The sequence below is a fragment of the Ambystoma mexicanum genome, chromosome 11 (assembly GCF_040938575.1).
Source record: "Ambystoma mexicanum isolate Mex_15411 chromosome 11, UKY_AmexF1_1, whole genome shotgun sequence".
Taxonomy (NCBI): Eukaryota; Metazoa; Chordata; class Amphibia; order Caudata; family Ambystomatidae; genus Ambystoma; species Ambystoma mexicanum.
The window spans coordinates 1,008,527,034-1,008,549,883 of NC_090934.1; the positions used below are offsets into that span (position 1 = coordinate 1,008,527,034).

General features: G+C 52.6%; 1 protein-coding gene across 3 annotated transcripts in view; it reads left to right on the top strand.

Moving 5' to 3' along the window:
- Nucleotides 1-22,850, top strand: part of MORF4L1 (mortality factor 4 like 1) — a 601,305-nt gene that overhangs the window by 569,087 nt on the left and 9,368 nt on the right. For all 3 annotated transcript variants that reach the window (XM_069624205.1, XM_069624206.1, XM_069624207.1), the window contains one exon: nucleotides 20,849-20,933. In XM_069624205.1, the coding sequence (XP_069480306.1) occupies nucleotides 20,849-20,933 (85 nt within the window). The remainder of the gene's footprint in view (nucleotides 1-20,848; nucleotides 20,934-22,850) is intronic.

Here is a 22,850-nt window from a genome sequence, read left to right on the forward strand (position 1 = left end):
TCTTCCAAAAGCCACCTCCAGAGGACCTCAAGAACTTTGTGAAACACTTAGCCAGGCCCAAGGTAGGGAGGTAGGGCCTCCAATCTCCATCGCACCCCGCAAAGGACACTCCTTCCCAAGTCCTCTCCTGCGCAGGAGGGACCTTCAGGTCATTGTACCTGCATGTGCACCGAGGCTGCCACATCTACCGGCTGAGGGATCCTTGGATCCTCCCGGTGACGGTCTTCAGGGACCGTAAGGTTCTTGTACCGGATTGTCATCCGAGGGGCTCTGCGCTTTTACCGGCAATATAGCAGAGGAGCTATGGCCTAGTACCGGCAATACAGCTGAGGGGGCGCCTAAACACAGCTCTACTGATCACCGGCCCCCCAGGGTTGAGTGTGTCGCACCTACCGGTTCTAGGCCCAAGTAGCAGGGTAGGCCTCGTTATCCACACGCATTCTTGGAGGAGGCTGGGCCCAGCGAGCGGAGCAACATGTCGCAGGCAGCTTGACAGGATGGGCGCCATGCCAGACGGAGACACCCGTCCGACGCCATGCCAGGAGTTCGGTGAAGAATGAGTATCAAGGTGGGACTGGCCTCACAGGTACGTGGCCTACAGCCTATCCTTCTTATGCGCAGGGCAATTTTCCCACTGCGTCCATACAGACTGGGTATAAAGCAGATCCCGGCTACCCCGTCGTTGCCCCCTACCACCTCTCCGGCCTGTGAAGAGGGGTTGTTCGAGCGGTTCCTTGGGCTCATGAAGTCCCCTCGGATGGGGGTTATCGTCAAGGACGCTATCAGGGAGGTCCTCCCTACAATGCTACCGGCAACACAAGCTCCTCCGTCGGCACCCACGGCCGCTGCCTCTGGCTCCCCAGCAGATTCCTCAGGCGGTTCCAGACCAGCCTCCTCCTCAGCCTCTGGCCACCGTCACTGTACCCCAGCCTGCGGCACAGCTACTCCTCCACCTCCACGATCCGGAGACGCCATCCTCAGCCAGGGCCTTGCACAAACGTCTTTCAGGTCTGGCGGAGGACCTGGGCCTACCCCAACCAGAGGCTGAATAGCCGGCAGAGGAGGTTCTGGCGGAAGTCCTCACACGACGCCCCTCTGCCAAAACGGGGATTCCACTGCAAACCGATGTTGTCTTCCTGGACAAAAAGGCTTGGCTCAAGCACCACTCGGTCCAGCCAGTCAATCGACGTCTGGACTCCCAGTACAGGCAGATGGAGGTGGATACACTCTTGCTATCGGCCCATCCTCAGCCACACTCCTCTGTGATTGCGGCGGCATCACTATACTCCGAGCCTCGGTTGTCCTCTGCCGTCTCCTCGACGCTGCTAGGCAAGGAGGAGATCTTGAAGCCGTACGGGAAGAAGCTGTATTCCAACGCGTCCTTGCATCTTCGTCAGGCCGATGCCATGCTGGCTGCCGCTAACCAAAGGTTATGGTGAGAGATTACAGACTTCCTCCCGGAACTCCTTACACAGAGCCAATCACATTTTAAGGCGGGTCTGGCTGAGGCCAAGCCGTGGCGCAGGACCTCATGGAACCCACTCTGGCCCATATTGACACCTCTGGCTCTGGGCAAAGAAGTTCAACCCGGACGTCCAGGAACGCATATTAGATCTAACCTTCGAAAGGGGGGGGGGGTGCTCTTCCACTCCTCCACGGACGAAGAGCTGGACAAGAAGAAAAACAGCTCACATATGGCCAAGTCTTTATCCATCTTGACAAAGACCACACCCAAGTCGTACACCCAGTCACAGCAGGGCTCCGACAGGGGGTGTACGTGCAGAGGGTTCTGCGGCTTCCAGGAGCAGAGATCCAGGCAGCCTGACCACTCGCCATCTCAGAACTGGTGCAAGTAGCAAAAAGGGGGGGGCTAAGGGCTTTTTCTAGCCTCCCCCCCCCTTCACGACAGCCTCCAGGTCCACGTGTTTCCAGTGGGGGGGGGGGGGGGGGGGAGGCAAGCTTGCTCTCCATGCATGTTTCTGGCACCAGAATTTCGTGGACCCCTGGATCCTCTCTGTAGTATCCGCGGGGTACCGCCTACCCATCCCAGCCTCTACTCCACTCCCTCAAGTTGGGACTACAACTCTTCTGGCGGCGATCTGGTCACTCGTAGAGAGCCAAGCAGTGGATGAAGTCCCAGCCTCCCATCGAGGCTTGGGCTTTTACTCCAGGATTTTTGCCATTCAGAAGAACTAGGCGGGCCTGAGTTGTGCTGGAACTTTCCACCCTCAACCTCTTCTTATCCCCGAAAAAATTCAAGATTAGTTACGCCAGATTTTGTAGCAGACACATTGTGCAAGGGAGACTAGATCTGCTCCCTGTATGTGAAGGACGGGTACCCGCACGTCCCGGTTTGGCAGCCCCATCGTTCTTTCCTTCGGTTCAGGATCATGGGCTACCATTTTCAATACAAGGTCCTTCCTTTTGGCCTCAACTCAGCCCCCAGGGTCTTCACCAGGCTCATGAATACAGTGGCTGCCCTCCTCAGAGCGCAGGGCCTCCATCTACCCATACATCGACGACTGGCTCGTCAGGGCGACATCTCCGGAAGCGGTTCACCACTCCTCCCATGCCCTTATGAACACTCTGCACAATCTGTGCTTCTTGCTCAATCTCAAGTCGCAGCTGCTGCCCAGGCAGACTGACATTCTTGGGCCTCATCTGGTACACGTGCTCCGAGAAGGTATTTCCGTCGGAGGACAAGATATCGGCCATCAAGAGGGCCACCGCCCACTTCCTCAGCAGAGAGATTTATTCATTTATATGGCGCTCCATACCCAGGGGCAGCAGGGCGCAGGCAGGAAGAAATGCGAGGCTTACAATGTTACAGAAATATACAGTTGAGATAAAATTATAGACATATGCAGTTAAGGATTACAGGAATAGGAGATATACGAAGTCTTCACACATAAAAATATCAATATCTATACAAAGGAGTGAGATATACAGATATGTACAGGGGCTGTTTGTGGAGAGAGCAGGTCTCAACCAGAAACTATCAAAATCTATACATAGGTGTAAAATGTATAATTATTTCTGAGGCTTGTGGAACCTGCTTAGATCACATGCTGTGCATAGGCCGACATCTAGTGGAAGCTGCGGAGTATTACAGTTTGTTTTTCGAAACTCGAAAATGGGCGTCGACACAGGCGTGCCAGTAATACTATCCCTAGTGTGACGTCCACTGTACCCAAGATCCCTCACGCGTCTAGGATCCTCAGATTGTTTTTTTCCGCCATACTGGTCGGAAGCATCTTGCGGAGTCCCCTGGCCTTAGCCATACTTTTGCTAATAATTGAAATTTATAATTCTTTATTGACATCCTTCCCCACCCCAACGTCGACCCTCGACGACGGCTGGAGAAGACATCGACCGTCGGCTGCTGCACGACGGATCTGGGCCTCGGAAGGCCGCTGGCCTTGGTCCGGGCCTGGTAGGCCGCTGGCCTCGGCCCTGCAAGTAGGGAGAGTGGGGGGTGGTACATACTCTTCACTCTTTGTATTAGGTACACCTTATATATTTCCTACACTTACCAGCCTGCTGCCTTTAGGTGCGTATGGAGGGTACCCCTTTCCAATTCTGCCCCAAGTGCAACCGCAAATACCCTTGGGTCGACAGGCACGCCTCGTGCAATCTCTGCTTGCCGAGGGACCACCCCGAAGCGAACTGCAGAGCGTGTAGTAGGTTTAAACCTAAGACACTTAAGGACCGTTCGACTAAGCGTTGGGCCCACCACGCCAGGCAGGCGGCCATGGCAGCGGAGGGCGCCTTCAGCGATGGCAGCGACGCTGTACTTTCGGACGGCGAGGGCATTACGGCGGCGAAAGACAGCCGAGCGCAGGTCCCTGACCTCGGAAGGTCGTCCGGCAGGGCGGCTATGGGGAAGACCCCCGGCGACGCAAGCGCTACACACCCTACACACACTAAGCACACTCACACTAAGCACACTAAGTCCAACCGAACCTCGACGACGTCGACTTCTCGGAAAGAGGCACAGATAGAACGGTCCGACTCGGTGTCCTCTGGGCGCTCTCGATCGAGATCGCCTCATGATGCAAGGCAATCATCCACTCTTGCCAAGAGTGCCTCGCTCCCTAGACTAACGGAATTTCGATCGTCGGAGGACGAAGACGACTTCCACCCCCAGGCCGCGCTCCAAGAGACGGAGCCCGCAGTTAACACCAGCGAGGCCCCACGCTCGAAAAACACAGATACCTCTCCCGATCCTCGACACCAGGCGTCGAAAGTCTCCGGAGCCTCCAAGGGACAGGGAAAACATTTTTCCACGCACGGGGAGGGGGGGAAACAGCGGAAAGCACATTCTTCCACTCCTGTACGACCATCCTTCCCCCCTAAGCAGACAGACAAATACAAGTCTACTGAGAGATCAACATCCAGCAAGGGTACCCTTGATAAGTCCCCTAAATTGCCTACTAAAGTCATCCCCTGTTCCAAAGAATGGTCCAGTGAAGACATTGACAGGGTCATGTCTTCCTTGGCTGATTTCTACGACAAGAATCCAGAGCATTTCCTCTCGTATGACCCTCAGGGGGCCACACCCTCAGGTTCCACTGATACTATCCCCCTAAGTAAAAAGGCCCGGTTCGAAAGACCTGAACCCTTCGAGGTGCAGCCTTACTCTACTCCATACTCTACTCCACACCCCAGGTACCAAGGAGAGCCTTTCCCTGGGGGGGGGACCAGCAGTTTGAAATTATGGAGGAACAAACCGGGACGGAATACTATGCGGATGATGAGGATCAGGAGGAGGGAGAAGATGAGCAGGAAATTTACAGAGTAGATTCCCCGGTAGAGAACGAAGCCCCAGTTACCGACTCGCCAGTCGATAACCAGCCCCTCCTTAATGAGGTTCTCGCTCGCGCGGCAGAACATTTTCACATCGACACCCACGGTGTACAGGAGGAAAGGGACTTCGCAGAAGAGTTGGTGGGAGAGAGGAGGCCGGTCGCTCAGACCATCCCTATCCTTAAATCCATCCAACGAAGAATAGATCCGTCCCTGGTGAACCCAAACCTCACCAGAGCAGTCAACCCCAGGGTCGAAAAACTTTTCCGGGCAGCCCAGTCTGACTCTCTCTATGTAAGAGGACATCTTAAACCAGACTCCCTAGTTGTTACCAACACTCGGAAGAGGGCTGGAACACCCTTGTCTTCATCAGAAGCTCCTCCCGACAAGGAGAGCAAGAAACTTTACGGGTTTGGCAGGAAGGTAGCCTCAACATCCGCCTACCAAGCAAGGATTGCTAACTCCACCACCCTGTTGGCCAGCTACAACTGCCATCAATGGGAAGAGGTCGCGGCGCTCATAGCCTCTGCTCCTGAACCGTTAAAGGGCCAATTGGCTGGGATCTCGGCAGAAGGGAGAGCCGTGTCTGGTTGCATATTGAAAGCAACTTTCGACGCCGCGGACAACGCAGGAAGATTGATAGCAGAAGGTACTGTTATCAAAAGACATGCGTGGTTACGGCAGTCGGGGTTCAAAACAGAAACTCAGGCTTCATTAATAGACAAGCCGGTGGAACCCGATCTATTGTTTGGGAAAGCGGTCGAAGACCCACTGAAAAACGCCAAGGACGAAAACGAGACACTGAAATCCCTTGGCCAACTAACCAACAAACCCCCTAACCAGAGGGGGAATAGTAATTTTCGTCACCCACGCGGCCAAAATTCACAAAGAGGCAACTATGCCCAGGGACAGGGTACACAGTGGAACAACAGCCAGCAGTCTACCCAAAGTTACGGCAGGGGTAACAAAAGAGGGCGTGAAAGAGGCAGAAGCAGCCCCAACAAGGGAGGTGGCACGCCTCCACCAAAGCAGTGACGCTCAGTTCAGGGTCCCTTCTCACGCAACCCCAGTAGGGGGGACACATTTCCAACTTCACCCAGGCTTGGGAAGGGATCACCTCAGACAGATGGGTGCTGTCAACAGTGTCCACAGGATATTGTATAGAATTACTGCAGCGTCCCCGGAACCATCCTCCACGACAAAGAGTACACTCCTTAGAACATCAGAAGATCCTTCTCGAGGAGATTGCCATTCTGCTAGAAAAGGACGCGATAGAACTCGTCCCAGGACACCAGGTAAACAAGGGTATCTATTCAACTTACTTCCTTGTGCCAAAGAAAGATTTGACAATGCGCCCAGTACTGGACTTGCGGCCTGCCAACAAGTATGTCAAGCCCCAAAAATTCCGTATGACCACGCTACAAGAGGTAATCCCCCTCCTAAAAAAGGGGGATTACATGGCAACCTTGGATATGAAAGATGCTTATTTTCATATTTCCATGCTCCCGGCGCACAGAAAGTACTTGCGCTTCAAGGTGGACAGTCGCCACTACCAATTCAAGGTACTGCCCTTCGGGATAGCTTCAGCACCAAGGGTATTCACCAAGGTACTGGCGGTGGCAGCTGCACACCTACGCAGGGAGGCAATCCCAGTGTACCCTTATTTGGACGACTGGCTCATAACGGGGGAAACCCCAGGAATTTGCAGGACAAACATTGAAAGGACTATCGACCTCCTCCACGAATTAGGCTTCTCAATCAACGAGAAGAAGTCCAGCCTAGTGCCAAGCACCTCAAAACAGTTCCTAGGAGCAATCCTAGATACTCAGAAAGGGTTGACCTTCCCTTCGGAAGAGAGAATTCGGAATATACTACTGCAAATTCCACATTATCAGTCCGGTCAACAAATAACGGTACGCAAAGCAATGCGGTTACTGGGCATGATGGCGTCATGCATTTACCTGGTCCCCCACGCGCGACTGCGCATACGTCCCATGCAGGAATGGTTGGCGAAACAGTGGTCTCAGGCAAGTGGTCAGTGGGACGATCTAGTGGTCGTTTCGCCTACACTTGTACAGAGCCTACACTGGTGGACAAGAGAGAATCTCGCAAGGGGAAAACCCTTTTACGATCCCGAAGTACAGGCAGTGGTGACTACAGATGCATGCCTGACTGGGTGGGGAGCTCACCATCTCCACCACACAGCTCAGGGTCTCTGGTCTCACTCAGTAGCCAAGAACCACATCAACCTGCTAGAGCTTCTGGCAGTATTCAGAGCGCTTCGGGCGTTCGAGCCCCATCTACTAAACTTGTTGGTGCAGATCGGGACGGACAGCACGACAGCCATTTTCTATCTGAACAAGCAAGTAGGGACTAGTTCGCCAAATCTGTCCAAGCTTGCCCAGAAAATCTGGATATGGGCACTCAGACGGAACATCTTCCTGTCATCGCAACATGTTCCAGGGGAGCTCAATTTCCTAGCGGATGCTCTAAGCAGAGACTCCCTCCCAGAAGAACACGAATGGGTCCTTCACAGAGAGATGGTAGAAGATCTCTTCTCTCAGTGGGGTTTCCCCACTATAGACTTCTTCGCCACAAGCGAAAACAAACAATGCCCAGGATTTGCATCCAGGTTCCCCCAGCCAGACTCCCAAGGGAACGCCCTGTGGAGGAACTGGTCAGGGATGTTTGCGTACGCTTTTCCACCAACTCCTCATCAGGAAGGTGGTGTACAAGATGAACAAGGAATCGATGACGCTCATCCTAGTTGCTCCCATGTGGGCGAGACAACCATGGTTCTCCAGCATGGGGTCTGGCATGGATTCACATGCTCATGAATATTCCCCGTCGTCAGGCTGGGAATCCTCGGTAAAGAAAAAACCAGTATCAGTTTCGTTTCTGATCTGTCTTTCGTAGTAATAACCAATCACTGGTCTCTGCGTCATACTGACCACAGCCAATGACTGCCCTCTACCTAAGCACCGCCTCCGGCAGCCATCTTCAGATTTTTACCGCACGTTCATGTGCTGGGATCCTCGTGCTATTGCTCTCGAGCGTTAGTGCTATTTTTCGCGCTTTTTCACAAAAAAACTTCGATTCTTTCGGTCAAAAGAGCCTCAAGCTCCACCGATCCTATATCCGATCTACGGGGACCCGTGTCGGATTCATCTGTGCCCCTCAAGGGTGAAGATTTCGTCGAGCTACACTTCGGAGGACTCCAGAAGCTTCTCAGGCCCGATCTCGGAGATGGCCCAGGAGAAGGGAAGCTCGACGCCCGGAAAGCTGTTCAGGGTCTGCCCTGGATGCCAGCTGCAGAACGTCTTCAAGGAGGACGAACACTCTTTCTGCCTTTACTGCCTTCATGAGGACAGGACGCACGTGGAGAAGGACTGTGCGTTTTGCGGCAACATGTCGGAACGGACCATGAAGGACCGCCATCAACGTCTCGCCAACTGGCTGGAGGGTAAGAGCCCGTCTGGCGAGAAGAAGAAGAAATCCGAGCGGTCTTCTAAGACCTTTGAGGGCGCCCCGGCGACGGGGGCCCAACATAAGGCCAAGCACCGCGAGTCCGCTGGCACCGGGAGCGCCGAACGGTCGGGCTCTACGGGCGCCAGGCAGGGCGCACCCTCCCCGGCACCATCAACCACGAGCCAACGCTCTGGGTCGGGTAAGAGGAAGGCCGAGCACCCGGCGAAGCTCCTGGAGAGGCCCCGGTCGAGCTCTAAGGCAGAGGAGGAGCGTGGCAGTGCCCCCTCCCTCAAGGATAAGGCGGTGAGCGCACCTAAGGTGGTGAAGGCCTTGATCCATCTGACCAAGCCCTCTATCGAAACGGTCGCGGCGGCCCTGGCTCAGCCTGTGGTGGCGGCACCAGTGGTGGCGACCTCAGGGCCCAGAATCTCCCTGCCTCCTCGGAGGGAGTCTTCCTTTGTGCCCATCGATAGGACCCCCGTGAAACCCTCCGTGGGGAAGAAGAAGGGGGGGCAGGGCGTCGTCGTAGAGTCGGCCTCAACCTCAGAAGAGGAACTGATCGAGGTCTTAAGCCACGGCCTAGGCGTGGAAGAAGGCCAGCCCGTCGGAATGGACCCCGACGCAGGTGACGACGACGACATCGTCGAGGATACCGACGGGGCCCCTGCTCTCCCGTCGGATTCCCCTCTGCCAGCGCCGCAAGACAACTCGGCGGCCATTTTGTTGGCCATACAGTCCTTATGCTCCGAGATAAGGACGAGGCTACCGTTACCGACGGAGGAACCTCTCCCGTCGGGGGATCCAGAACCGGGACCTTCTGGTGTTCCCCCCACCAAGAAAAGAAGGATCCATCCACCACCTCCTTTTCAACCGTCGCGCCCCGTCCAGCCCTCCTCCCCGTCCACCCGAGGGGATGATACGGGGACTGACACGGCAGCGACGGGTACGGACGACGAGGCATACGACGAGGATTTTCCGTCGTCGCCTCCCACCAGGGCTTCTCCGCCCGACGAGATCGGATCTTTCCACTCCATGATCTCCAGGGCTTCCGAGCTTTTCCAACTCTGCCCTGAGGAGAAGAAAAAGGAAGGCTTCCTTTATCAGCGGCGCGAGGCCAAGAGGAAGACGGTCCTCGCAGTGCCTCTGTTGGACGACATTTGGGATGAGGGCCTTTCCCTCCTGAAGAACCCTTCCACGACGCCAGCGAGAAGAGACCGGTACGAGAAAAAGTACCGGGTCCCGGACACGGCCCCCCTATGCCTCCGGGCGCAGCCTACCCCGGACTCCGTCGTCTCCGCGGCAGCCAGGAAGAAAGCGGGGGGGGGTGCGGCCTCCACGTCGACTTCCCCGCCGGACGGCGAGGGAAAGAAATTGGATGCTATGGGACGTAGAGTCATCTCGTCGGCAGCGACGACGATTAAAGCGGCCAACGCCTTGGCTATCGTGGCCCGCTACGACAGGGAGCTCTGGTACAAGATGGCTCCCCTGCTGGATTTTCTGCCGGACGACAAGAGGGCGGAGGCCCTTGAGATCCTGCAGGAAGGTGAGGTGGCTTCTGACCACGCCATCACCGTGGCGACGGACATCGCCGACACTGGGTTCCGCCAGCTGGGCAACGGCGTTTGCCTTCGACGTCGTGGATGGCTCAAAGCTACGGACTTTCGGCAGGACGTCCAGACCAGAGTCCTGGACATGCCTTTCGACGGGAACAACCTGTTTGGGAAGACAGTGGACGATTCCCTTCAGGCCATCAAGGCGGACACTGAGACGGCCCGGGCCCTTGGAGTCCTGCAGCAACGACGGACGCCCTTTCGGAGCGGCGGAGGCAAGGGCGCCTCCAAAGGTTCCGGCGGCGGTTTCGCTTCCTACCGTCAAGCGGCCCGCTCGTCGTCGCAAGAGGCCTACAGAGGACGAGGCAAGTCTAGCGGACCCCGCCGTCGTCGCCAAGGAGGTCAAGGCGGCAAGGCCGCGTCCAAGCAGGATTGAACCGGCCGTGGGGTCGGGCCCCCACCGAAGCACCCCGGTGGGAGGCCGGCTGGCGGGCTTCGTCAGCGTGTGGGAGTCCATCTCCACCGACCGTTGGGTGCTGGACGCCCTGGCCCGGGGCCACGCGCTCGAATTTCAAAGAAGGTGCCCGCGCGTCCCCCCCCCCGTGGCCAGGAAAGAACTTCACGTCCCTCAACTTCTCCGGGAAGTAAAGGCGATGCTCAGAAAGGGCGCCATCGAACTCGTCCCAAAGAGGCTTCGGGGCTCCGGAGTCTACTCGCGATACTTCCTCGTGAAGAAGAAGACGGGAGGATGGCGCCCCATCCTGGACCTGCGACGTCTGAACAAGTTCATCAAGGCGCAGAAGTTCCGGATGGTCACACTCCAGCACGTCCTGGGTCAGCTGGAGGAAGGAGACTTCCTATCGTCGTTGGATTTGGAGGACGCCTACTTCCACATTCCCATCCTAAAGGGGCACCGAAAATTCCTCAGATTCGTGGTCCAAGGGCGTCATTACCAGTTCAAAGCCCTTCCCTTCGGACTACGGTCGGCACCCAGGGTTTTCACCAAGTGCCTCGCACCGGTGGCGGCGCAGCTACGCCGCGAGGGGATTCACGTCTACCCCTACCTGGACGACTGGCTCATCCGCGCCAAGACGAGGGAGCTCGCCGTGGTCCACACGGCAAGGACCGTCCAACTCCTCACGGACCTGGGATTCTCCGTGAACTACGCCAAATCCCACCTGGTACCCGCGCAAGACGCTCTGTTTCTGGGAGCGAGGCTCGACACAGTGTCCCTTCTGGCCTCCCCGTCGGAGGAGAGGACCAGGACCATCTTGGGCAAGGTGCAACGGATGTTGGTGGCCGACGCGGCCAAAGTGAGGTCCATCAAGTCCCTCCTCGGGATGATGTCTTCCTGCATCTACCTCATTCCCATGTGCAGGCTCCGGATGCGCCCGTTGCAAGAATTCCTGGATGCGCGCTGGATCCAGACGACGGGCAGCTTCGAGGAAAGGATCAAGCTCGACGAGAGTTTCCGACGAGCGATACGGTGGTGGGGCACCCGCGCGCATCTGACGGCGGGCATGGACTTCCAGACCCCAGCCCACCAGGTGACTGTGACCACGGATGCCTCCCTAGAAGGGTGGGGAGCGCACACCGAAAATCTGCACGCAAGGGGACTCTGGCTCCCGACGGAGAAGTCCCTGCATATCAACGTCCTGGAGCTCCGTGCAGTGTTTTGGGCCCTCAGGTCCTTCCTTCCGTCCCTCAAGGGCAAGGTGGTGAGGATCTTCACCGACAACACCACCACCATGTTTTACATCAGGAAACAGGGCGGAACCAGGTCCCCAGCGCTGTCCAAGGAGGCGCAGGACCTGTGGCATTGGGCCGTCGCCCAAGGGATTCTTCTGGTGCCGTTTCATCTGGCAGGGATAAAAAACACCATCGCCGACTCACTCAGCAGGGAGCTGCGCTCGTGCCACGAGTGGGAACTACGGCAGGATCTGGTGGATCGCCTCTTCCGACGGTGGGGCACACCCCAGATCGACCTGTTCGCGACGGCGACGAACACCAAGTGCCGGAGGTTCGCCAGCAGGTTTCCCCAGACGAGGAGCATGGGCGATGCTTTCTCGTTCCCCTGGGAGGGCCTGTTCCTCTACGCGTTCCCCCCCTTGCCTCTACTAATCCGGCTCGTCAACCAGCTCAAGAGGTCACGGTGCAGGATGATCCTCGTCGCACCTGCGTGGCCGAGGCAGATATGGTTCCCGGACCTTCTGGATTTGTCAGCGTCCCCGCCGATCAAGCTGCCGGCGGACGCGGATCTACTCTCCAGGGAAGGAGGCGCCATCCTCCACCACGACCCGAAGTCGCTGAACTTGCAGGCCTGGCTCCTGCAGCGCTAGAGTTTGGAGGATACGACATACCGGCCGATTGCAGAGAGGTTCTTGCAAAGGCCAGGGCGTCCTCGACTCTTAAATGCTACGGACACAAATGGAAGAGGTTCTCTGTCTGGTGCCACGCACAGAAGATTAACCCTCTACGGATTACGGCTCCCCAAGTACTGCCGTACCTGCTGACGCTGGCCAAGGCTGGTCTGGCACACGCGTCCATCAAGATTCATCTTGCTGCGATCTCCAGATACACCAGAACCACGGGCCGGACGTCCTTGTGGTCTCATCGTCTGGTGAAAGAGTTCATGAAGGGACTGTTCAGATCGTTCCCGCCGGTGAAGGCTCCGGCCCCGGCGTGGGAGCTCAACGTGGTGCTGACCAAGCTCATGGGACCTCCGTTCGAGCCTCTGCACTTGGCCCCGTTGAAGTTTCTATCGTGGAAAACAGCTTTTCTCGTGGCCATCACCTCCGCACGAAGAGTGGGAGAGATCCAGGCCCTTTCCTGCAAGGCCCCGTACTTGACTTTCCACGACACGAGGGTAGTGCTCAGGACGCACCCCGCCTTCATAACCAAGGTACCGTCGGACTTCCATCTCAACGAACCCTTGGTGTTACCTGTGTTCTTCCCGTCGCCTTCGTCGCCGGCTGAGAGGACTTTGCACTCGCTGGATGTAGCTAGAGCGCTGAAGTTCTACGTGGACCGCACAAAGGGTTTTCGGAAGACGTCACAACTCTTTGTGAACTTTGGACCTGTCAATCAGGGGAAGGCTCTCTCGAAGGCTTCCATCTCCAGATGGCTCTCCGGCTGTATCATGTACTGTCACCGGTTGGCAAACCGACCGCTGCCTGGCCGTCCGAGAGCCCATTCCACCAGAGCGATCGCAGCTACCACGGCGTTCCTATCTGGTGTGCCCCTGCTGGACATATGCAGGGCTGCTACGTGGAGGTCGACGCACACCTTCACGAAATTCTACTGCGTCGACCGGGATTCCAGGGAGGAGTCCAGGGTCGGCCAAGCAGTGCTGCGCAACCTGTTCGCCTGAGGTGAGCCTGGTGAGGAGGTAAGATGCTTAATGTTGAGTTAATGTGATGCTTAATGTTGAGCCTTTGCCACCTCCCGTGGTTGTGCATGTGTGTACTGCTATGTATTCTTTATTCATGAGCATGTGAATCCATGCCAGACCCCATGCTGGAGAAGGAACAAGTTACTTACCTGTAACTGTTGTTCTCCAGCATGGGTCTGGCATGGATTCACATGCGAACCCTCCCGCCTACCCCTCTGCGGCTCTTCACTTGGTCATACTGCCACTTCACGTGCTTCCAAATCTGAAGATGGCTGCCGGAGGCGGTGCTTAGGTAGAGGGCAGTCATTGGCTGTGGTCAGTATGACGCAGAGACCAGTGATTGGTTATTACTACGAAAGACAGATCAGAAACGAAACTGATACTGGTTTTTTCTTTACCGAGGATTCCCAGCCTGACGACGGGGAATATTCATGAGCATGTGAATCCATGCCAGACCCATGCTGGAGAACAACAGTTACAGGTAAGTAACTTGTTCCTTTCCACACCTACGCAGGATGGCGGTGTGCGAGCCCATCAAACTTCCAGCCTGGTACAACCTACTGTCCCAGCAATAAGGTCAAACAGTGCACCAGCAACCCAACTCAATGAACCTGGCAGCATGGCTCCTGAGGTCATAGAGTTTGGACATCTCAATTTACCACAGAGGTGTATGGACATCCTAAAAGAATCCAGGAAACCAAACACAAGGCACTGTTACTTTGACAAGTGGAAGAGATTCGTTATTTGGTGCCAGAATAAACAAATCAACCCGGTTGATTGCACTCCTTCCAACATTGTGACATACATGCTCCACCTGCTGGATGTAGGATTGGTTTTTAACTCTCTGAAAGTACACCTGGCTGCCCTCTCGGCTTACACCACATCCCATAACAAGGTGTCGTGGTGGAAAGTACCAGTAGTTAAAGCCTTCGTGGAAGGAGTAAAGAGACTTCACCCTCCTATTTCTAACCCACCGCCAGGATGGGACCTTAATGTGGTGCTAGCAAAGCTCATGGGCCCCCCTTTCGAACCCATGCATAAAAGTAGTCTCAAACACCTTACTTATAAAACGGCCTTCTTAGTAGCCATTACCTCTATAAGAAGGGTGAGTGAAATTCAGGCTCTCAGTGCAGGATCCTTTCTTTACTATCCACAAAGACAAACTGGTTTTACGCACACACCCTAGGTTCTCACCTAAATTTATATCTAAATTCCATGTAAACCAGTCCATCGAGCTTCCGGCTTTCTTCCAGAACCCGCAAAGCTCGGCTGAGGTGAAACTACACACCCTAGATGTGCGTAGGGCGGTCCTCTACTATGTAAATAAAACCAGACCGCTAAGGAAAACAGATCAACTGTTTGTCTCCGTAGCTACAGGCAGAGAGGGAGATCGCGTCTCTAAAGGCGCTATCTGGAAGTGGATTATCAACTGTATACAGCTGTGTTACTCTCTTTCCGAAAAAACTCTGCCTTTTACGCCAAGAGCCCACTCTACTAGAGGCATTGGGGCCACTCTGGCTTTCATTGCAAATGTTCCCCTCGACACCATTTGCAAAGCAGCTACTTGGAGCTCTATTCACACTTTTACTCAGCATTACTGCATTGACACTCATTCCCAGACAGATACACAAGTGGGACAAGCGGTTCTAAGACACCTGTTTGCTCATGACCCTTCTCACATCCCACCTCCTTCTTCTGGTACTGCTTGCTAATCTATGCACAGCATGTGATCTAAGCAGATTCCACAAGCCTCAGAAGGGATACATTACTCACCGTAATCGTATTTCTGATGCTTGTATCTGCTTAGATTCACATGCGACCCACCCTTCCTCCCCTCCGAGAGAAGGCGCATGATTGCTTGTAGTCTTACCTTTCTGTCTATCTGCTTGGATTATCTGTACTCGCGCTACTCCTCATGCTTCCTCATGTCAGAAAAAATACAATCTGAGGATCCTAGACGCGTGAGGGATCTTGGGTACAGTGGACGTCACACTAGGGATAGTATTACTGGCACGCCTGTGTCGACGCCCATTTTTGAGTTTCGAAAAACAAACTGTAATACTCCGCAGCTTCCACTAGATGTCGGCCTATGCACAGCATGTGAATCTAAGCAGATACAAGCATCAGAAATACGATTACGGTGAGTAATGTATCCCATACTGGGGTTGTTGGAGTTCAAATGACTGAGATTTCTAATAAAAAAGTGCAAATAGGGTTGATCGTCTCTAAGGTTGTGTGGCAAAGAGTTCCAAAGTGTAGCAGCTTTCACAGGGAAGCTGTTGCCTCCAATGGTGGAGAGTTTGAATCTGGGAATTATCAGACATTTGGAATTGATAGTTCTTGTTTGTCTAATGGATGACTTTCTCTTTACTTTGTCTATAAGATAACTGGGGGCAGCATTGTTGAGAGCTTTATGGGTTAGGGAGGCCAACTTTAGTTTGATTTTGTTGTCGGCGGAGAGCCATTTGTGCTGGCGACTGGTAGTGGAGATGTGTTCTTTTATTGATGCCGAGGGCAGCTCTCAAGGCATTATTTTGTAGGATTTGTAGTCTATGGGTAATGGCTTTGTTAGCACCACTATATAGGGCATTGCAATAATAGAGTCTGGAGAGTATGAGTGCTCTTGCCAGGATCATGCAGCTATCATTGGACAGGAATGGTCTACCTGCTCTTATTAATTTGTAGGTATACGCAGTGGTGGATGCTAGTGCGTTGACCTGTTTCGTAAATGACATGGTGGCATCCAGGTAAAAGCCGAGTTTTTACCTCCCTGGATACTTAGATGATATTGCCGTCTATGTTGAATTCGGCATATTCAAGGCCTAATTTGTTGATAATTAGCAAGGCTACCCAGGATGATGAGCTCAGTTTTGTCATCATTCAGGCATAGGCCATGAGATGCCATCCATGCCTGAATGATGAGATACACCCTATTCACCAACTCTCTGTCCTTACTGTGATCCCCTGAAAGTGGGAGGAGAATCTGAGTGTCATCTGTATAGTTGGTGTAGGTGACACCCAGATGGTCCAGATCGTCGAACAGAGGTTTGGTGAAAATGTTGTATGTGGGGGAGACGCATGAGCCCTGCGGGACTCCGCAGGCAATAGGAGAGGGGTCTGCAGCTGCTGATGGGGAGAAGACTCTCATTGTTATCTCACTCAGAAAAGATTCAATTCATCTAATGGCTTCAGGGGAGAAATGAGCCGCTGAATCCAGGTGTCTGCAAAGGACCTTATGGTCGACAAGGTCGAATGCCGCGGAGAGGTCGAGTAAGAGGAGTGCTGTCTTTCCCTTGTCCCTTAGATCATCGATTTGGGTCTTCAAGTCTATGGGGGCTGTTTCCGTGCCGTGTAGTGGGTGGAAACCCGATTGTCTGGAGCCTAGTAATTTGTGGTGTTCTAGGTATTTTTGGATCTGGACGTAGGCCACTTTGTCCAAGATTTTCAGTAGAAAGGGTACCGTGGTGATGGGGCGGTAGTTAGTGGGGATGAGAGGATCAAGCGTCTGCTTTTTAAGGAGGGGGAGCACCCAGGATTGTTTTAAGTTGGAGGGGATGCTACCTGAGGAAAAAGATGCGTTTTATAAGTTTGGAAATGAAGGGCGATGGGGCTCTAGCTGCGTCCTTGATTATGTGTGCAGGGCAGAGGTCACCTTTGCAGTTTGAGGGTTTGAGAGAAAGTATGATTTTTCTCGACCTCCAAGGTGGTAGTTTTAGAGAAGGAGAATGAATTGGTGTGTGTGCTTGGTACAACATTAGGCAGAGGTGTAGGTGGCTTAGTGAGATTTAAGGAGTCTTTTTAGTTGAATTTTATTTTGTAGGGTGTTTATTTTATTTGCTAAAGCCTGTTGGATGTCCGCGCAGCAGGTCTGGTCCTTGGTGCAAGTATCGGGTGTGGCAATAGGTGACTCAAGTTCCTTCAATATGGAGAAGAGCTCCTTCATGCTTGAATTGGAATTGGCAATGCGGTGGTTGTAGGAGTTCCGTTTAGCTAGACAGATTTCAGCTTTGTATTGACGCGAAATCATATCTAGAGTGGCTTTCTTTTCACTGGAAGGGCATAGTTTCCAAGCCGATTCACATTTTCTCTTTTTTAGGCGGAGGGCTTGGAGTTCAGGTGTGAACCATTTATTTAAGTGGGTTTTGGGCTTGCTGGTGCGAAGTTTAAGTGGGGCAATTTTGTCCATGGTATTTAACATAATTTCGTTGTATTCGTGGACTAGTGTGTTGGGATCTAGATTGTTTGGTAATGCGTTTAACGTTGGAAGGATGGCTGGGATGATTATTTCTACTGTTATATTTTTCCTGTTTCTTGTTAGGCAGGGTGGTGCCAATGACACAGTTGTGGTAGGTGGTCTGGAGGTCAGTAGATTGAATGAGACCAAGGAGTGGTCAGTCCAAGGTAATGGTGCGATGGAGGAGATGACCGCTGAGCAATTGGCATCAGCAACCCAATCTAAGGTTCTTCCCTTCAGGGAGTGGGGAGGTTAACTTTTTGTGAGAATCCGAGTGATGAGATAGTGTTGGCTATGGTGGAGGCATGCATATCTGCTGGGTCGTTAAGCCCTAGGTTGAAGTCTCCTAGTAACAGTAGTTGTGAGGTGGTTTTGGCATTGTTGGTTAGTAGGCTATGCAGATCTTCCTCGAAGGTCCCGAGCGGACCAGGTGGATGGTGAGAGATTTGGTGTTATTTATAGGGAGTTTGGCAGTGAGGGATTTGCACGATTTCAGGGTTTGAGTCGGGGCTAGTCTGAGAGCTAGACTTTCTTTGGATATGATGGCGATGCCGCCGCCACGGTTGCCCACCCGGTCCTGTCTGGATATGGTGTAGCCATCTGGGATGGCCAGCATTAAAGACGGGCCTGCTGCATTGTGTAGCCAAGTTTCATTTAGAGCAATAAAATCTAATTTGTCTTTAATGATTAGGTCTGCTATATCAAGGGCATGTGCGACCAGTGATCTTGTATTAAGAAGTGCTCCTTTGTAGGAGTGTTCTTCCGTTTTTACCGAGATGTTTGAATGAGAGAGGTGAACTCGGCTTGGTGGTACCAGCATCTCCTAGGTCTCTTGTCGGCGGTCCTATTAGCCGTCCCACACACAAGACTGAGGAGGATTCAACTGCACTTTGCGGCCTCATGGAACCAGGAGCAGGACTCTCAATCCGAGAGGATCAACGGTCCTCCATCTCTCCACCCTGACCTAACATGGTGGTCCAGGGACTGCAACCTACGGATGGGCAAGCCCTTTCGGCCACCCACTACACAGGCCACCATCTCCACAAACTCCTCACTCGAGGGCTGGGGAGCCACCCTGGACGCTCTCTGTCCACGGCACCTGGACTCGACGGGAGCAGGAGTACCACATCAATTGGTTAGAGCTGAACGCCATCTGGCTAGCGCTCGGCGCATTCCTACCACTTCTCAGGGGCAAAGTTGTCCTCATCCAGATGGACAACTCGACCAGCATGTACTACATCAACAAGCAGGGAGGCACCAGATCTTCCCCCTCCCCCCACCTCTTCACCCCCCCCCCCCCCCCCCCCCCCCCCCTCCACACACACCCCTCCCTCTGTACAGACTGGCATTCAACATGTGGGAGTGGGCCCTGGAAAGCAACGCCTACCTCAAGTCAGTCCACCTCCCGGGGGAATCCAACCTGGAGGTTGACATGCTCAGCAGGTTGGGAGCAGACAATTATGAGTGGCAGCGAACAATCTTGTGATTCAGGCGATCTTCAACCGGTGGGGCCATCCCCAGGTGTATCTCTTTGCCACTTGGCAGGAGTCTCGCTGAATCAGCATCATTCTAATAGCTCCATGGTGGATGGCCAGGCCATGGTTTTCAGAGATGCCTCCGATTTACCTCCCGATGGGCCCAGTACATCTTCTGGCGCAGGGTCATCCAGCCTGCACCTCAGAAACTAGCCCTCACAGCGTGGTGCTTGAGCAGGTAACACTGCTGCAACTCAGCACCTCTCAGGCCAATCTGGAGATCATACAGGGCGCAAGGAGCAAAGCTACCAGTGCCCAATATAAAAGAAAATGGACCAGGTTCTCGGACTCAAAGGAAGTCGACACCCTGGCTTGTACTTTGGATGACGTGCTCTCCCTCGCGCACCTCGCCCCCTCGGGGCTCCAGGTGTACACCTGTCGATACTGTGCAGCCATCGGGGCTTACAGGAACTCAGAGGGGATCTTCTCCTAATCCTATCAAACATTTGACGGGGCTCTCAAGACACTACCTGCCCATCAAGAGGCCACACCCTGCATGAGACCATAACGTTGTATTGGGCGCCCTGGTGCACAGTTTGAACCAATGGCGTCTGGGGACATCAGGCTGGTCACCATCAAGAAGGCCTTACTGGTCGGCCTCACCTCTGCTCATAGTCAGCGAAATCCAGGCGCTGGTCGCCTTGGAACCATATAAGACCTTTCACAGGGGCAAAGTAGTCCTGCAGACACACCCAGCATTTCTGCCCATGGTGCCGTCTGCTTTCCACTTGAACGTGGAAATAGTCCTTCCTGCGTTCTTTGACGATCCTAAGGACGATGCAGAGAGAGTGCTGCACTGCCTGGGTGTCAGGTGTGCCCTGAGGTTCTACTTGGACAGGACCACGGGCTTCCGCAAATCGGATGCCCGGTATGTCACCTTCGGAGGCTCAATACCAGGCGTCCAAGGCCTCCATATCCCACTGAATGGTCTCGGCCATCAAAGAAGCATACGTGGGCCAGCACAAGCCGCTTCCAGCCAACATGCATGCCCACGCAGTCGGGGCCAAGGCAACGGCCATTGCATTCTAGCACCATGTCCCCCGGCAGGTCATAAGCAGGGCGGCCACTTGGGCCACCCCCTCGGCTTTCTGCAAGCATTACTGTTTGGATGCCGGCTCTAGATCTGATGCGGCTTTCGGACAGGTGGTTCTCCGGAATCTATTTGCTTAAGGAGGGTCTCCTCTCCACCCTGGGGCTACCTTCAGTTGTAATCGCCCATGCAATATGGAGGAAAGGGGACAGGATGTTAAGAGTAATTAATAGTTGCTCACCGTAGTGACTAACGTACTTAGTCCCCTTTCCTCCAATTGTCCCACCATCCCCCCTTTATAATACTGGTGTCATTAGGCAATGTTAAATCTATTGTTGGCGTGTCAATGGGGACTGAGGTGTCGCTGGAGGGCGGAGTCAGGGCAGCGCATGCTTCCTTGGCCACACCCCTACGCGCCTCTAAATTTAAAGAAGGTTTTTTCTGGTGAAAAAGGTTCGGTCTCCCGTCCCTTGGAAGAGACGCCCATGCAGTATGGAGGAAAGGTGGCTAAGGACTAAGAGTAAGTTCGTCACTACGGTGAGTAATTTATTTTTTCACCACCACAGGAATTTTTCCTCTCCTAAAGGAACTTTGTGACCATTTGGGCACAAAGCCCCATTCAATTTGGGGATTGCACTTAAGTTAGGGCCTTCTATTGCTATGAACTGGTTTCCTATTGCACAACTACTTAACCTCCTTTCGGGTGTTTAGGTGAATTGTGTGCATTTCTATAACCAAAGGTAGACTATACATGTTCTATATTTAGAGTGTTGGAGTACTACACATGACTTGTCGATATTGTTTAGTCTGACTTGTGTATATTCTCATTTGCAGTGCGCATTGGAGCAATGCTGGCCTACACACCTCTGGATGAGAAGAGTCTGGCTTTATTATTGAATTATTTACATGATTTTTTAAAGTGAGTATTTCATTTTTGGGGTTTCTGTGGCTTGTGTAATGAGTTGATATGCTGAAGGAGCTTGAGGCTGCTTTCATAGTTTACTCCAGTTAAACCGACAATCTAATTGATCTGACATTCGCTCCTGCACTTGACAATGCTTTAAGACAAGTTATATTTTTATTTTGTTACCCAGCTCTAAATTAAGATGTGCAATTCTGCCATTCATGATGGTGATTCTCTTCATTTTTGTACTTGGATGTGATGGACTGGTCCTTTGGGAATTTTTGCTGGTGGCATATGTGTATCGTATGCATGACAACTGTTTCTTGTGTGTCTAACCATTTGATTACAGCTTTAGCAGGGGAACAAGCTTAAGGTTATTGACTCTTGTAACCTTTGATTAGTAGGGCTACCAACCTCCATTGACCAACTTGAGAGCCCTTTCAAATTTCTGATTAACTTAGTTATAATTTCTTACCTTCTATGATCAACCATGCTTCAGCATCTATTCATGCCAGTGGGATGTTTTCCCGATAGCAATGGACAGAGGAGTTAGTCATGTCTGCATATTACTGCGCATGCAACCTTATCCCTAGCTAAAGCAACCAATCTGCGTTGGATATTTTATATTCACATATTTTGAGAATTCCTAGTCAGTAGGTGAACCCTTGGTAATGGATACCAGTAAGCTGCATGTTAAGAACGTTTTACCCTTGGAGCAACTTTACCTCCCATATTTTATGCACCCCCAAACGTTTTGCTTTTGTTTTTACACCTTGTCTCGACTTTTTACAGTGAAGTAAAGCCTTCAGCTTCACTGCACTGGCCTTTTGCTCACTTGTTATGGGGAAACTGACTAATCGTTCAGTACTGGGAACCTGATTCCTTTTTTCTTTTTACAAGTTATCTATTGTGGATAACTTTCATGTTGCACAATGCATCTTCCATTGGAAATACTTTTCTATCACCGTAGGCTACATCCAAAGGATTTTTTTGTTTACTTTTAAATGTGCCAAAAGACAAGCTGGTGGCAGCAAGTCCAAGGGACTTCTCAGTGGCACTGTACAGAGGGTGCTGTGTGTCACTGTACAAAAAGCAGATGCCTATGGAGTTTACCAGACTCCATTAAACAGTTTAAAAATCAAAGTTGGCGAAAAACACATGAGTGGCAGAAAGCTCCACTCACTCAGGCAATTAAAAATCAAAAGATTCCAGATTCCAGCAAAAGGGCTGAGGGTCTATAAGGTTAAAGGGAAATAGCACATAAACAGAAAATTCGGTTGTATACTAATTGACCTTTTCACAATTGACCTCGGGAGAAGTGACCTAATTTAGGTAAATTAAAACCCCCTGCAACCCCCCACCCAATCTCCTTATATTTATAATCCAAAACCAACCCAATACATATATAAAATAACTAAAATAATATAAAGGTCAATTGTGCAGAAGGTCAATTAGGACCACTATAATTAGATCAATTGTGCAAAAGGTCAATTGTAAAAGGTCAATTTGGGTAATACCGAAAATTCTCCCCAACAGCAAATACTATAAAAATGACTTGGAACAGGTAACATCACACAATATGTGAGAATATAAAACATATATATACAATCAGTGAGTCAATGCTGAATAATCAATTCACCCCCACAATACCTGGAAGGAGAGTAATTGGATATAGCACTGACGGTCCACAGGAATTACAACCCTATTTTATAAAGTTCAACAGCCTCCCTGCCCCTTTCCGACTACTCCTTAAGCTCCGGAAACTGCTTAAAACTCTGCTTTTCTCTACTTCTTTCCCTTCCCTTTTAACTCTCTCCACTGCCGCAGAAACAGGTGGCCAGAACCTCATGTATCAAGGATATCCTGTCTTTCGTCCCAGTCGACACCAGCACCCCCCCCATTCCCCCCTACTGCACTGCCCTTGCATGCCCG